General features: G+C 39.5%; 1 protein-coding gene across 2 annotated transcripts in view; it reads right to left on the reverse strand.

Annotated features, from left to right (window-relative positions):
• LOC139442425 (protein sel-1 homolog 1-like) overlaps positions 1 to 17374 on the reverse strand; it is a 45758-nt gene that overhangs the window by 19718 nt on the left and 8666 nt on the right. For both annotated transcript variants that reach the window (XM_071223238.1, XM_071223237.1), the window contains exons 3-4: positions 12667 to 13473; positions 1979 to 2050 (exon numbers count right to left, since the gene is read on the reverse strand). In XM_071223238.1, coding sequence (XP_071079339.1) covers positions 1979 to 2050; positions 12667 to 13473 — 879 coding nt within the window. The remainder of the gene's footprint in view (positions 1 to 1978; positions 2051 to 12666; positions 13474 to 17374) is intronic.

Raw genomic sequence — 17374 nt, forward strand, 5'->3', positions numbered from 1 at the left:
TCTTGAAAATGAATGTAATGAAAGAAAGTTGATTTGAACTGAATGAGCAATGATAGTAACAGTTGCTCCACAGAAACAGAAATCTTCCCTTCATCATATATGAACAATTGAAGCAGGTCTTGCTTATCACATTGATTAGAAGACATTAGCTGTTAGAGTGAGTGTTTCTATTCCATGTTGTGTGTTAACAGTAATATCACATTCACAACTACATTAGGAGAACCTGTAAAACAATCTGCACTTGGATCAGGCCAAATGCTAGTCATCAATTATCCATTAGGCTTAAAAATTAACAGAATTAGTTCTCAGGCAATGGCTTTTGAAAATATAGTGCGGGCAGGTGGGAAGTTTTTTGTGGTTTATTTTGTTGTAACTTAACTAGCTTGTAACCAAAAAAACAGTTGTGTACAATCAACCTGGGAAAAGGCCTCCCTACATAAATGTATTCCTTGAGTAAAATACTGGAATACAGTTTTTGACTACCATTGGACTTGTAATATTTGAGGGTTTTTTAGGTTTGTTTTTTTTTAAAATAGAAATAAATACGAAAAGAGCAGCGAACTTTAGGATAATGCGGGGTGTCTGAGAACCAAGACTATTATTTTGTTAAGCCTTATGTTGAATATAATGTCACAGGAGCATCCAGGCCCCATTCAACAAAGCAATCCTAGTAATTCCCATACTTTGAGATAGGCTTATGGTTGTCGTAGTGCTAAGATCACCTTGTGGAAAAGGGCCCATGTCATTACTAAGAATAGGCATATTCTTGTCATCCCCCATCCTAGAAGTATTCACACTGTGACCGACCATACCACTTAGTGATCTTAGCACTAAGGTCATCCTAACTCCCACACTTTAACATAGGCTTACAATCATCATAGCCCTAAGGTTGCTGAGAACAGGCATATTCTTGTCATCCCCCATCTTAGAAGTATTCACACTGTGACTACCTTTCCACCACCCTGTTCCACTAAGTGATCTTAGCGCAAAGATATCCGTAACTCCCACACTTTAACATCAGTTTAAGACAATCCTAGCACAAAGATGGCTTTGAGGAATGGGGCCCTGGACAACTATTCCACAATGAAAATCGGATGAAACTGCATTGAACTTATGACTTAAGCAGTGATTTACTTTAGTGCTGAGACTTATCTAAAAGAGTATGCAAGTGAGTTGGGTTTAACACTGCTCTGGACAGTATTTCAGTCACATCAGATCAGAGTATATCAACTTGAAGATCAAACCCACAAGCCTTAATGTGGTGCAGACAAAGCCAAACATAATCATGGCAAATCTGGGATCAAGCTCATTAAAATCAGATCTTAGTTATTGATCGCTACTGCTAAACAAAGATCTGAGGACATCCCATTACGGGTCATGTCAGACCAACCTTGCGCGAACTTTGACTGACCAATGAAATGTCTGACAAGAAGTTCACGTTAGCCAATCAGAAGGCAGCTTCCTCATGCTTTACGGCACTCATTTCAAACTGGCGAAACATATTTTGACAAATTCTTGATAAAAAATTTGAAACCTGAACAAAGAAACATTCAGGAATGGCTAATAGATGGTCTAGATTGTATGGATTCAGTCGTCAAGCCTGTAATTATCGTTCGGAATACCCCGTGTTACATTTTTATGACTCGGTTCGAATTTGAAATTCATTTAAAACACATTTAAAATGTATCTGTGATAAAAGTTTATTAAAAAAAATGTTTCTTAAAAAGTAGAGATACAGCACCTCACAAATTGCGGACCGTATCATATGGAGTGAATCGCAGTGCATCGGTGTCCCGGGATATTGTTTAAGCCCTACTAACCACCCACCCAGCTTACAAGCACAGGAAATTGCAGACAATTCTACCCAGAAGATCAATGGATAAATAGCATGGTAAACATTATAGGATATTAATGCATCAGGAACAACCCCAAAAGCAACAGATATATAGAAACACATACAAAGAGTTATTTCCCTTACCTTCTTTCTCTTCTGGTGTAAGTTCAATTTCCACTAAAGGCTCTTCTTCAGGCAGATCCTCATCTTCCTCATCTGCCAACACAAGCAAATTGTTTATTCCATTAAGAAGCAAGGTATTTCATTATCACCACCATGTACAGATGGATTAATTACTGTTTGATAGCTTACACTGTCTGTGCCAATACACAGGCAATCAATAAACTGCTGGCAGACATACAACTACTTCTAACATCTTCCCAGTCATGCTAGAGGAGCAAGTACTTGGACATGCCGAACTAGGTTGATATTTTTTTCCAGATTAAGCAATCCGCCATATGTTATTGGTTACCATGGTTATGGAGACACATTAGTGTGTGCAATCAAGAGCAAACATATTGATACAGCAAAAACAATATCTGGCGTCCAAAAACATGATTTATCAGTGTAATTAGTCCATGAGACTAACCTTCAGAAAACGCTAGGGACATATAACTCTTGCATATTTTCCAGCAGATATCTCAAAATTGATTGCTGTAACATGATTTAATAACATACCAAATATGAATTATTATTTTCCAAATCTTCAGACTCGGAGAGGGATTAATCAATTCATGATGATGATAAAAGAAGACTTAAAAAATTAACATATTCCCCAGCCATGGACATATTGCAGCGGTTAATGTTGTCAAAGACAAAGTAGGAGATTCAACATTGTTCAAAGGGTCAAAAACATGTTGGAGAGAGGTTGTGCTCAACTGGTAGGAAGATAAAAAGGTACTAATGATGCTTTCATTGAATTATTGAACGCTTTTATGAAGATCATTTTACAAGATGATGTTCAAGATGATTAATAAACATCCATGAAGTTAATGATGAGTTGTTTTCTTCTTATTCAATTTAATCTTTGTACTAGGAGCATCAAGAGAACAATGCTGCCGTCATCACTGGTGACATTTAGGACAACATATTTGGAGCATGTAACTTAAAATACATGTATAAAGACTGCAAACAATGTTCATTGACAGACGGCAAATGGATATTTCCCCTCACAAGCTGTACTGGCCGATGACCAGATCGCTGACTGCCAATACAGCGTGTGACATCAGTGGAAGATATAGAGTTTATGGTATTTTGAGTTCGCCCAGGATATAAGAAAAATATGCAATACCAATTCCTATAACAGATCCTCCTGTTATTTTGACAAGAATGGTCACAGAAGATAAAGGAAAACCTGTTATCATATTCATGCATGTGTATAAGCTGTTGCAAACATTAAGGCATGACAAAGTTAGTTAACTTCATTCGGTCTGTCATCAAGCAAGTGGGTCTGTCATCAATAGAGTCAGTCTGTCGTCAAGCAAGTGGGCCTATCATCAAGCACGTGGGTCTGTCATCAACAGAGTCTGTCTGTCGTCAAGCAAGTGGTCTGTCATCAAGCATGTGGGTCTGTCATCAAGTAAGTGGGTCTATCATCAAGCAAGTGGGTCTGTCAAGTAAGTTGGTCTGTCGTCAAGCAAGTAGGTCTGTCATCAAGAGTGTTGGTCTGTCGTCAAGCAAGTGGGTCTGTTGTCAAGCAAGTGGATCTATCATCAAGCAAGGGGATCTATCATCAAGTGGGTCTTTCGTCGAGCAAATGGGTCTTTAGTCGAGCAAATGGGTCTTTAGTCAAGCAAGTGGGTCTTTAGTCAAGCAAGTGGGTCTTCAGTCAAACAAGTGGGTCTTTAGTCAAACAAGAGGGTCTATAGTCAAGCCAGAGGTTCTGTCATCAAGCATGTGAGTCTATAGTCAAGCGAATTGGTCTACTAGGACTATATTAACACAAACCATTTTCAGCCAGATTCTTAAATGTCACACGCTGTGGTAGATGAAATCAATAATACAAGGTACTGAAGTACAATTAGCATTTATCAAATATTATGATATACATGATATATATGTGGTAAGTATAAAGCTCAATAGTTAAAACGTTTAATTTTAATTTGATTAGAATTCTCTGTTCAACAAATGACCCATGGGTGAGTGAGTGAGTGTGAGGAATAAAATACAGTGCCGATTTACAATAATACTGTGTGAGAAACCAATTAACACCTTTGTAAGACACGGCAATGAAACATAAAAATGGGAAAAACTGTGTGAAACAGAAGCACCCAGGTGACAGGAGACACAGCATAACACTGCTATAGACACACACACACAAGGCAACAAGGGCAAACACAGCAAAACACTGCCATAGATACAGGGGTCGGGTGGTAGGAAGAAATGGGATATTGCAATAGTCACAGTGTCTGACTCCGCACACTGGCATGCAGGCATCTGAAAGTTGTAAGACATTATCAGTTACCGTCATGGCCATGGTTACCATGGTTACAACATACATGACAGTGTTTGAAGTTAAGTCTTAAGCATCCTTGTCACAGATTTGATGAAATATATCAAGATTCAGGTGTCCCTAGACTGGATTAAATCATAATGCTACAGCAGAATACCACAAGGACACTAGCAATGGTAGAAATTGGCACTAGTCCTATAGTCCTTGCCAAACTGCCCAAAAGTTAAGGTAGCATAAGGACTAGTTGAAATGTGCCCTTTTCAAGGCTTTTGCTATATGTTATCATTCTGAGGACTAGTGGACGACAACAGTTTGTTTCTAACGCTGACTAGGAGAACCTTAATTTCAAACACTGCTGGATATATATTACTCAAAAGAAGTTAAAGAACACCCAATTTTTTCACATGACTATAGTTAATCTGTCATGGCTGCTGGGTATTGCATCACACACTTCCATTTGTGGGTGTTCTTTAACTTGATTTGAGTAGTATATTAGGTCATTAGCACAACATGTATTGAGGGATTCGTGCAAACTAATTGAGTGATATAGTGGTTTAGTTCTTAAGAATTTCTCATTAATGTCTCACTGTACACTTTCTATTGATTGATACTTACAAAACTTGCTGCAATATTCTAGAAATGTCACGACAGGAAACTCCAAGAAGGGGCTTCATGTGTTGTACCCATCGTAGGAATCATACATTATAGCCACCAGGGCTCCCCCATAACCCCAACAAATCTACTGAATGAGGGACACTGGCAAAGATTGTAAAAAATAAGATTTTTTTCAGTTATTAGGTAATGCTCCTGATTACTTTTAGATTGGTTCAGTTTCTAGGACATATTATACACCAAAATCATATTAATCAAGATTTTTTTCAAATTTGGTAATCAAAGACGAATGTCCTATCAAGATCATGTAAATGTCCTAATGCCATCTGGCTCCGGCACCATGCTGACAGAGCTGGTATTTTCAATGACCAATACCATGGATACTGTCATGAGGTTACTCAAAAGTGTTAATGTATGTTTTAATATGCTCAAGCTACACTTGTGTTTCATACAACAGTGCCTATAGCCAAATCTGTATAAGTCATGTTTATCAGTCAAGGTAGTGCATGAATGTTGTTTTACACAGCTGATGATGAACATTTTTCGGTCACAGCATATATCTGTCTGTGCCACAAACATGACCCAGTCTTGCGACTATGCTTGTCGTAAGAGGCGACTAACGGGATCGGGTGGTCAGGTTCACTGATTTGGTTGCATGTCATCAATCCCAATGCTCATCGATGCTCATGATATCAATCACTGGATATTCTGGTCCAGACTCGATTATTTACAGACCGCCGTCATATAGCTGGAATATTGCTAAGTGCGGCGTTAAACAACAAACAAACAAAACACTTGACATCAGTAGATGATAGTGTCAAGGCATGGACTGTAATTAGCAAAGCTTACTAGACTAAATTTTACTGAACTCGGGCTTCGGACAATGTAGGACTAGTAGCTAAAATTACAGACTGATATCACTGTCATCAGCTTAATGAAGATGGAAGGCCCACAGTGACTCATTTGTGGCACTGTCTACACTTACAGGCTTCGAAATTAACAACAGTCTGCCAGTCTTATACTGGTAAACTTCAGGGTTCTGGGGGTGACCACCCCCCGTTTTCACATCTGATGACATTTTGTATGCTCATTTCCTAACATGATAAATTGATAACAGGTTGACTTGGTTGTTAAAGTGAAATTATTAAAAATGGCATACATATTTTGTGTTAGGCTTTTGGGTGGACACTAGAACTGTTGCGATTCACTCGTGTATTCGGTGAATCGAACCGTATCCATTCATGAATTGAATTCGTTATTCGTGGTCACTAGAATCGAATACTAATGAATATGCAGTCATGTGCATTTACATACCCTGACCCTTAAATATCCATAAGAACATATTAATATATGCGTAGATTTCATCAAAGACAACACTCTTTTTTATTTAATTTGACAGTATTATAGTCACTGGTCATTGTCGTAACTATCATAAATAATACATCAACTGCTCACCTGCTATTGTATTCATGGGTAAATATTTGTATTCGTGAATAAATATTTGTATTCGTTACCCTATATTCATGATACGAAGCGTATTCGCCTCACAGTGTATTCGTTGCAGCCCTTGTGGACACACACCCCCAACCACCCCAAATGCCACTTAATTTACAAATGGCCAAGTGGAATCCCCCTTAATTAAAATCCTGAATCCACGCATACCTGAGCAAAGTTTTCATGTTGACAAACCACGGTTCATACTGCATCTCTGCACAGTAAGCTGCAGTGCCTTAGATGAGGCCACTCTTGGCCCCATGAGCTATCTTGATAAAATGACCCGGTTGGGTTCATTGATGCTTTGGTCCATATTTCAGCTAAATCTCAGTGTGTCATCTTGATGTGCAGGATAGTGAGTCATGTCTCAGGCATCAACACATTTGGGGAAACCCATGAACATGGACTGGTGCAGACAAACCATGGAACAAATCTGGGAATCAATCCGATAAGCATGGATTTCAGGTACCCAAAACAGCTGCAGTACTACAATGTGGGTTGTGATGCCTTAGACGACTGTGCCACCCTTGCCCTGCTTCTAGGCAAAGTCCGAGACAGGTTAGGCCTCACAGTTGCGACTAAAATGGTCACCAATGCGACCTAAATTTCAATTTAAATACTGCCTACAATTCAGAGGTTGCCAAATGACTACCTTGAAAAATATCTCATGGTGACTCAATTCTATTGCTACACATATGTAGACACAAAAATAAATATGTCTGCTACTAATTGTACTTGCAAATAATTCCTCCTAAAGTCAACATTGAACCGAAATGCATAAATATTAATGTAAGTAGTATTTTAATTTAGTTGATAGTTTATTGGATAAGCAAGGATATACCTATATAATCTAGTAACATAAGTTGCATCATTGTTCGAGTCACAAATAACAAAACTCAAGTACAGTTTCCACTAATATACAATATACAAGAGCAGTGCTATGACTTGTACATGTAATCATGGTAATAGTTATTTGATAAAAGATCATTTCAAATGCCTTTGGCTAACTACAACATGTACAATATTGGCTTGACTTCTTGATTTTACCACTGGCTACCTGGAAATAAATACTTGTAGCCATATGGCTACTTGGTAAAAATTTAAACTTTGAAGCCTGCAGGTGTTTATTAAACATTGAAGTTATCATTTAATTTTAATTTTTATGCCAGTTAACAACTAAAACAATGGTAATACAACAGTAAGACTGACAATACATGCATGGTGTTAATAATAATAATAATAATAATAATAATAATAATAATAATAATAATAATCCTAGATCTAAGGGTATGCCTTCTTGAATAATGTCTTTGTGTTCTGAATGAAGTCAGTGTCGGTGACCTGAAGGTGTGTGATGAGTTGTTCCATTTGAGATCTATTTTGTAGCTTTAAGAGATGCTGCCACAGGCAGATGTCCATGTAGTTGCAATGGGATCAGTTGTGTCGCATGTTGTGTCGCATGTTGTGTCTTATGTTGTGTCGGATATGACATGTTATTTGATGTTCAATCACAAGGGCTCTACACTATAGTATCCAAGGATCTTTCATGTAACACAATGTACCATCCCTCGGGCTGTATTATAGATCTCGTTATTATATATGTGATATCAGCATTTCACATGATGCAGGAATCCTGCCTATTTGATGTACAATTCCTACAAAATAGTTTTGTTTACTGGGTTAATGTTGACAGCATTCCAAACAAAAGCTGGTTCAGAAACAGAAAGTTTGTTTGAAACATAACAGTCCCTATGGCTTGTAAATAACATCTATTTCCACCTTGAAAACTATTTGAAGCTATTTGCAGTCTGCAGTTACGTCTGCCTTCTTTTAAAAATATATTTACATTTTGGGAATTCCAATATCTATAAATAGACAGGCTACATTAATATGCTACATATCTGACCAATCACAGTTGAGTATTCATTTCACCCAAGAGTGTTAGTGCATAGCATTGAATATTGCTACTAAGCATTAAGTTTGACAGTCAGTAAACATGGCCAAGAGAACACAATTGAAGATTGGTTCTTTCTCATCTATACCATGTATACCAATGACAAGAAAAGGTTAAAAAACATCAGTAACCATGGTAGAAGAAACTGATTCTGATTCTGATTCTAATTCTGACACAGAGGTTTCAACTGAAACGCCATCCGGTTAGAAACCCATGGCTCCAAAGTCAATAAAATGCAAATGCATTCCAAAAGATCCGTCCGTCCGTCCGTCAGGCACTGTGGGTAGATGAAACCAGGTATAGTGCCCAACATGCCAAACACATGAAACAATTGTGTTCTGTTTCTACAATGGCCAAACATTATTCCTCTGCTGACTTATTCAAAGAACTTATGAATCTTCAAGTCCTAAAATGGTGTGAAAAACTGTCAATCTGAAACAAAAAAACTGAAATGTTTTACATTTTTGTTTTCAATTTAATTTTCTGAGGACTCCTTAAAAACCAGTGCTAGTAATTCATGAAGTGCCTCCACAAGGCCTATCGATACACTGTAGTATCCATGGATCACACATGTAGTAAGGTACCACTACAAGGCCTGTATTGATACACAGTAGTATCCATGGATCACACATGTGGTAAGGTACCACTACAAGGCCTGTCTCAATACACAATAGTATTCATGGATCACACTTGTAGTATGAGCTACCATCACAAGGCCTGTCTCATAACACTGTAGTATTCATGGATCACACTTGTAGTATGAGCTACCATCACAAGGCCTGTCTCATAACACTGTAGTATTCATGGATCACACATGTAGTATGAGGTACCATCACAAGGCCTGTATCAACACACTGTAGTATTCATGGATCACACATGTAGTATGAGGTACCATCACAAGGCCTGTATCAACACACTGTAGTATTCATGGATCACACATGTAGTATGAGGTACCATCACAAGGCCTGTATCAACACACTGTAGTATTCATGGATCACACTTGTAGTATGAGGTACCATCACAAGGCCTGTATCAACACACTGTAGTATTCATGGATCACACATGTAGTTTGAGGTACCATCACAAGGCCAGTATTGAAACACAGTAGTATCCATGGATCACACATGTAGTATGAGCTGCCATCACAAGGCCTGTATTGATACACTATAGTATCCATGGATCAAACCTCTAGTATGAGGTACCATCACAAGGCATGTATCAATACACAGTAGTATCCATGGATCACACATGTAGTATGAGGTACCATCACAAGGCCAGTATTGAAACACAGTAGTGTTCATGGATCACACATGTAGTATGAGCTGCCATCACAAGGCCTGTATCAATACACTGTAGTATTCATGGATCACACTTGTAGTATGAGCTACCATCACAAGGCCTGTCTCATAACACTGTAGTATTCATGGATCACACTTGTAGTATGAGCTACCATCACAAGGCCTGTATCAACACACTGAGGTATCCATGGATCACACATGTAGTATGAGCTACCATCACAAGGCCTGTATCAACACACTGTGGTATTCATGGATCACACATGTAGTATGAGGTACCATCACAAGGCCTGTCGCATAACACTGTAGTATCCATGGATCACACATGTAGTATGAGGTACCATCACAAGGCCTGTATCAACACACTGTAGTATTCATGGATCACACTTGTAGTATGAGCTACCATCACAAGGCCTGTATCAACACACTGTGGTATTCATGGATCACACATGTAGTATGAGGTACCATCACAAGGCCTGTCGCATAACACTGTAGTATCCATGGATCACACATGTAGTATGAGGTACCATCACAAGGCCTGTCTCATAACACTGTAGTATCCATGGATCACACTTGTAGTATGAGGTACCATCACAAGGCCTGTCTCATAACACTGTAGTATCCATGGATCACACATGTAGTATGAGGTACCATCACAAGGCCTGTATCAACTCACAGTAGTATCCATGGATCACACCTGTAGTATGAGGTACCATCACAAGGCATGTATGGATACACAGTAGTATCCATGGATCACACCTGTAGTATGAGGTACCATCACAAGGCCAGTATTGAAACACAGTAGTATCCATGGATCACACATGTAGTATGAGGTACCAAGCAGTGTGTCATCAGGTTATACACTGATACAAAATGATACATAAGCAAGACATTGGGGTCATTTCCTATGATGTAAATATGAACAAATGTCTGATGGTATCTGCCAAAACATCTCTCAGGCCATAGTTTGTTCAACTGTCGCAAGCTTGCTAAAAGCAATTTTCTGATTGAGTCTTGAGTTATTCTCTGGCACTGACACTGAAGATGGAGTATGTCTCCTTAACATGCCAAATTATACATATCAATGTATAGCATCATGACCTTACTATACACATGGATAGTGTATGGATAGTGTATGGATAGTGTATGGATAGTACCACATCACCATCTTACTCAACACCACAATGACAATATGGATATATGGTACACTGATCTACTATTAGTATTACAGATTACTATTATACTAACACAACTACAGATTACTATTATACTAACATAACTACAGATTACTATTATACTAACATAACTACAGATTACTATTAGACTAACATAACTACAGATTACTATTATACTAACATAACTACAGATTACTATTAGACTAACATAACTACAGATTACTATTATACTAACATAACTACAGATAACTATTATACTAACATAACTACAGATTACTATTAGACTAACATAACTACAGATTACTATTAGACTAACATAACTACAGATAACTATTATACTAACATAACTACAGATTACTATTAGACTAACATAACTACAGATTACTATTAGACTAACATAACTACAGATTACTATTAGACTAACATAACTACAGATTACTATTAGAGTGAGTGAGTGAGTATGGTTTTACGCCGCTTTAAGCAATATTCCAGCAATATCACGGCAGGGGTCACCAGAAATGGGCTTCACACATTGTACCCATGTCGGGAATCGAACCCGGGTCTTCGGCGCGACAAGCGAACGCTTTAACCACTAGGCTACACGACCGCCCCAATTACTATTAGACCATTCAAGTACCATGACTTGGGTTCACTCTACTAATTTTTGGACACGGGCCCTTCATGTGAAAATTTCCAGTATTCCAGATGTACACCCACACTTGCCCACACAGCACAATGTTAAAATGCCCCATTATATTTGAAAAGGTGAGCCTTTTCTCGAATTTAGGGGCTAAAAGCACAAGGCCCCACCCTAGAATTATCCCTGATGACTACAGATTACTATCATACTAACATGAGTACAGATTACTATTAGACCATTCAACTACACTGACTACAGAAAACCAATATACTACAATGAGTTCTGACTACTATTTTACTACCAATTAATATTAAACTAATGATTACTACTATACTAATGAATACATTTAATATCGCCAATGTCAATAAGAGCTCAATTAATACTGCAAGAAAATCATGACATTGGCATGTGCAGAAAAATCATGATATTGGCATATGAAGAAAATCAAGACATTGGCATGTGCAGAAAAACCATGACATTGGTTAGTGCAGACATTAATTTTACCAAGACATTGGCTAGTGCAGACATTGACCATGACATTGGCTAGTGCAGACATTGACCATGACATTGGCTAGTGCAGATATAGACCATGACATTGGCTCGTGCAGACATAGATCATCACAACACTGATCACATAGGTCAGAGCTCCCACTATGCCTACTCTACATAGCAGCTATGAAACGATGGTGTTAGCATTCCGGGTTTCAACATGCATGCTGGCATGCAAGTCCACAATAACTTCAAAACTTGTTAGTTCCCTGATGATAGACACATAGTCATATAGGTCCCATTTTAATTGTTTATAATCCTATAACACTACTTCCAATTAGCATGATTATGATTAGTTTTATTACTTTCTACCTATTGAGTGTTGCTATGGTTAAGTGGAGTCCTTGCTAGAGAGAGCTCTGACTGTGAAACGAGTCAGGGATTTATTTCACCAAATCCTGGGACCAGCAGTAGCACAACTTGCTATGTTTGCAATACACATTTTTAACCTTCTTGTAATTATTTTACATAAAATCTCCTGCAATGTTGAAGAGGTGAACTGCAAACCTTGGGTCCCAGTCAGTCTAAGATCTAATAAACCCTGAGTTTATTCCACATTGAGAATAGAGAGACAAGCACATCGGTAACATCTGTTTGTGAGGAAGGCAACAAAACTGCTACGCTAGACAGGACACGTCCATCAACACAGATGTCCCCTCACCTTTCAGCCGAGCCATTTCTGCGATTAACTGATCCTTGTGTGTAACAAGCTCTGGGATGTGTTCAACAACCTCAGTCCAGAACTCAGTGTGGACTGTTCCATCTGACAGGAGCTTCTGAATGTATGTTGTCATCTTAACAAATCCAAACTCATCAGGTTTGAACAGCAGTTGAGTCTTCTTTGAAGTTGTCTCTGTGGTAGTATAGATGCGCTTCACTGTCGTCATGTCCATGGTTTTCCTGTCATAAGGCCTGGGTAGTTTTTCAACTGTGAGTGGCTTGGCTGTTTTTTCTAGTCGATGCTCAACCTTTACCTTCTGTGAATTGTCCTTGGCTGTCCTTGAGGACTTGGGTGGTATTGTGTCAGAATACCACTGCCGCTGCCTTATTGGAATATAGCCAGTGTCCTTGAATTCATCTTCTTCTTCAGATTCGATAAGATTTACTTTCTGCTGATCATGCAATTCTTCCATATATGCCTGGTTTTCATCTTCTTCTAGAGTCTCAAGTTCATCTTCCTCTAGAGTCTCAAGTTCATCTTCCTCTAGAATCTGAAGTTCATCTTCCTCTAGAACCTTCTGTTCATCTTCTTCAAGGGCCTGTTGTTCAACTTCTTCCAGGGTTTCTTGAGGACCTTCATCTTGCTCCTTTGATTCAACTTCATTTCGTCTCTCACCCTGCCCCTGAGTCTCAATGACGATATACTGTTGCCTCTTCATTTCAAGAACATAGGGCCATTGTTCTTCTTTGTCAGGTTTGTCACTATCTAAGTTGGTAGTCCTGGAAACATGATCCTCAATGTTGCCATCTGTAACAGAAACATATTCTTGCCTCGTCAGACCAGAGCCCCCCCCCCCCCCCGTTCACTGCAGACTGTCAAGTCTTCACCCATATGTCTCTTCATTCCACTGTGTCAGCGTACATGTGTCTATTGACTTTGGATCACCCCTGTTTCTATGACCTGTCTGAATAGATCTAAAAGAAATTCTGTATTTGTAAAATTTGTCTTCCTCGTCAGTTTAACATTTTGTGAAAAAAACTAATATTTAGATTAACAGTTTCTGTTTGTTCTCTCTCTTCCCACTTAAAACGGTCTTCAGACATATGAGGTTCATAGTCCCTTCTCTTTTGGCTATTGATGGCATCCTTTTCAATCTTTTTATCCTCATTCTGTGAATAACCATATTCTTTTGCTGATAAACATATGTCGTTAAATGTCTGATAGTTGTTAATATTGTTGTGGTCTGCTTTCAGACATCCACGTAGGTTTAAAGTCAGTCTTGTGATTGTGCTTGTATGATGCATGTTTGCCTGAGTAGAACCTGAGGCCTGAATCCATGTTGTTTTATATCAGCATTGGTCGCTTGTGAGTGTTCTATGCCAGTGTTGGTCTCTTGTGAGTGTTCTATGCCAGTGTTGGTCCCTTGTGAGTGTTCTATGCCAGTGTTGGTCTCTTGTGACTGTTCTATGCCAGTGTTGGTCCCTTGTGAGTGTTCTATGCCAGTGTTGGTCCCTTGTGAGTGTTCTATGCCAGTGTTGGTCGCTTGTGAGTGTTCTATGCCAGTGTTGGTCGCTTGTGAGTGTTCTATGCCAGTGTTGGTCCCTTGTGAGTGTTCTATGCCAGTGTTGGTCGCTTGTGAGTGTTCTATGCCAGTGTTGGTCCCTTGTGAGTGTTCTATGCCAGTGTTGGTCCCTTGTGAGTGTTCTATGCCAGTGTTGGTCTCTTGTGACTGTTCTATGCCAGTGTTGGTCCCTTGTGAGTGTTCTATGCCAGTGTTGGTCCCTTGTGAGTGTTCTATGCCAGTGTCAGTACCTTGTGAGTGTTCTATGCCAGTTTTGGTCCCTTGTGAGTGTTCTATGTCAGTGTCAGTACCTTAGGAGTGTTCTCTGCCAGTGTTGAGAGTATTTGTATGATGCCCATTCTTTAGCTCGAAGCTGTTGCCTCACTTTGAGTCCTGAGCAGACCCTGAGGTCTGAATCTATGTTGTTCTATGCCGATGTTGGTCCCTTGTGAGTGTTGGTTCCTTGTGAGTGTTGGTTCCTTGTGAGTGTTGGTTCTTTTCTCAAATTTGGTCCCTAGTGAGTGTTTGTCTGATACATGTTTGTTTTTTCTAAATTTCTGCCTCAGGCTTTGAGTCCTAAGCAGACCAAATCCATGTTGTTCTATGTCAGCATTGGTCCCTTGTGAGTGTTCTATGCCATTGTTGGTCCTTTGTGAGTGTTATGTTTCAGTGTTGGTTGCTTGTGAGTGTTCTTTCTCAAATTTGGTCCCTTGTGAGTGTTTGTATGATGCATGTTTGTTTTTTCTAAATTTCTGCCTCAGGCTTTGAGTCCTAAGCAGACCAAATCCATGTTGTTCTATGTCAGCATTGGTCCCTTGAGAGAGTTCTATGCCAGTGTTGGTCCCTTGTGAGTGTTCTATGCCAGTGTTGGTTCCTTGTGAGTGTTCTATGCCATTGTTGGTACCTTGTGAGTGTTCTGTGCCGGTGTTGGTCCCTTGTGAGTGTTCTATGCCGGTGTTGGTTCCTTGTGAGTGTTCTTTCTCAAATTTGGTCCCTTGTGAGTGTTTGTATGATGCATGTTTGTTTTTTCTAAATTTCTGCCTCAGACTCTGAGTCCTAAGCAGACCAAATCCATGTTGTTCTAAGTCAGCATTGGTCCCTTGAGAGAGTTCTATGCCAGTGTTGGTCCCTTGTGAGTGTTCTATGCCATTGTTGGTACCTTGTGAGTGTTCTGTGCCGGTGTTGGTCCCTTGTGAGTGTTCTATGCCGGTGTTGGTTCTTTGTGAGTGTTCTTTCTCAAATTTGGTCCCTTGTGAGTGTTTGTATGATGGATGTTTGTTTTTTCTAAATTTCTGCCTCAGACTTTGAGTCCTAAGCAGACCAAATCCATGTTGTTCTAAGTCAGCATTGGTCCCTTGAGAGAGTTCTATGCCAGTGTTGGTCCCTTGTGAGTGTTCTATGCCAGTCTTGGTCCCTTGTGAGTGTTGTGTTTCAGTGCTGGTTCCTTGTGAGTGTTCTATGCCATTGTTGGTACCTTGTGAGTGTTCTGTGCCGGTGTTGGTCCCTTGTGAGTGTTCTATGCCAGTGTTGGTTGCTTGTGAGTGTTCTATGCCAGTGTTGGTTGCTTGCGAGTGTTCTTCCTCAAATTTGGTCCCTTGTGAGTGTTTGTATGATGGATGTTTGTTTTTTCGTAATTTCTGCCTCAGACTTTGAGTCCTAAGCAGACCAAATCCATGTTGTTCTATGTTCGCGTCTGTCCCTTGTGAGAGTTTTATCTCATTGTTGGTCGCAAGGAAGTGTTCTATGCCGGTGTTGGTCCCTGGTGAGTGTTTTGTGCCAGTGTTTGTCCTTCCAGTGTGTTTGTAGAATGCCTGTTCTTTTCCTTGAAGTTTTTGCCTCAGACTTTGAGTCCTGAGCAGACCCTGAGACCTGAGTTCATGTTGTTCTTTGTCAGAGGTGGTCCTTTGTGAGTGTTCTATGTCAGATTTGGTCACTTGTGAGTGTTTGTATGCTGCATGTTCTTTTACAGGAAGTTGATACATCAGATCCTGGGGCACATCTTGCCCTTGTTGTCCCTTCTGTTCACCACTGGCTTGTTTCCGCAAAGGGAAATCATGTGGATGTTGTTGTTTCAAGATGTGAGCATACTGTTCTGGGTCATACATGTGCACCATATGAACCTTATCATCCTCAACATGGGCTTGGCCACCAGGAAGTGGACGAGAATGCTGTTTGATATGGTTAGCAAGTTGGTCATAGATTTCTTTATCATGCCGAGCAGAATTTTTACAATGATGCTGTTTTTTCATACGATCATTATGATTTTGATGAACTTGATTGCCTTGCTGAGCTAACCCTTGTGCATGTTGTTGATGTGTTTGATGGTGATGGGTATGTTGAGATATGGTCTGCAGGAGTGGTTCTTCAGGTTGTTTCCTGTACTGATCATCATGTTGTTGAACTGCCTGTTTAGCCTGGTGGGGGGGAACTTCATGATGTTGCTGATTTTCCTTGTAGACTCGACCTTGCCTCTGGTGCAGTGACACAGATGGACCCTGCATACCTTTCATGTTTGCCTGCCATTTCAAATTTTCTCCCTTCACAAAGTCATGCATACCCTGTTGTTGCTTACTATGCAAACCTGCTGCATCCTGATGTTTTGAAATGTCCTCAGATGATTTTGCGAGTTCTCTTCGATCTAATTCCTCTTGCTCTGGTCGACTCTTTGGACTTGTAACAACATTATGTTTGTGCTGAACTGGATGAACATATTCACTCATTTCTTGTTCCAACTGTTCAGCTTCATTGTGTTTATATCCAACATCGAGTGAATCAGCACTGGTATGTGAAATAGACATTCTCTGCCAATTCCTTGCATTGTGTAATTTGCTGAATTTTGGTTGCTCATGTGTTCCTGTGTCCGGCGTTCTTTGTTGTGAGCTGAGCATGTTGGGTGCCTTCCTCTGATCTGAAGACAGTTGATGTGCAATCCTCATCAAATGATGAATGGTTAGTTTTCTTCAAGAACATCATGATTTCTTGATTAGTGCTACTTGTAAATAAACCAGTGCTACAGACAATTCAAGGATTCATCATCATCATCATCATCATCATCATCATCATCATCATACTAATGCTGATTGATCTATGATTCTTTGACTGGATGACATTCACATTAAAATGATTAACATGTGTAAGATTGACATT

Source organism: Haliotis cracherodii, unplaced genomic scaffold (assembly GCF_022045235.1).
Source record: "Haliotis cracherodii isolate W230 unplaced genomic scaffold, xgHalCrac1.p SCAF_5, whole genome shotgun sequence".
NCBI lineage: Eukaryota > Metazoa > Mollusca > Gastropoda > Lepetellida > Haliotidae > Haliotis > Haliotis cracherodii.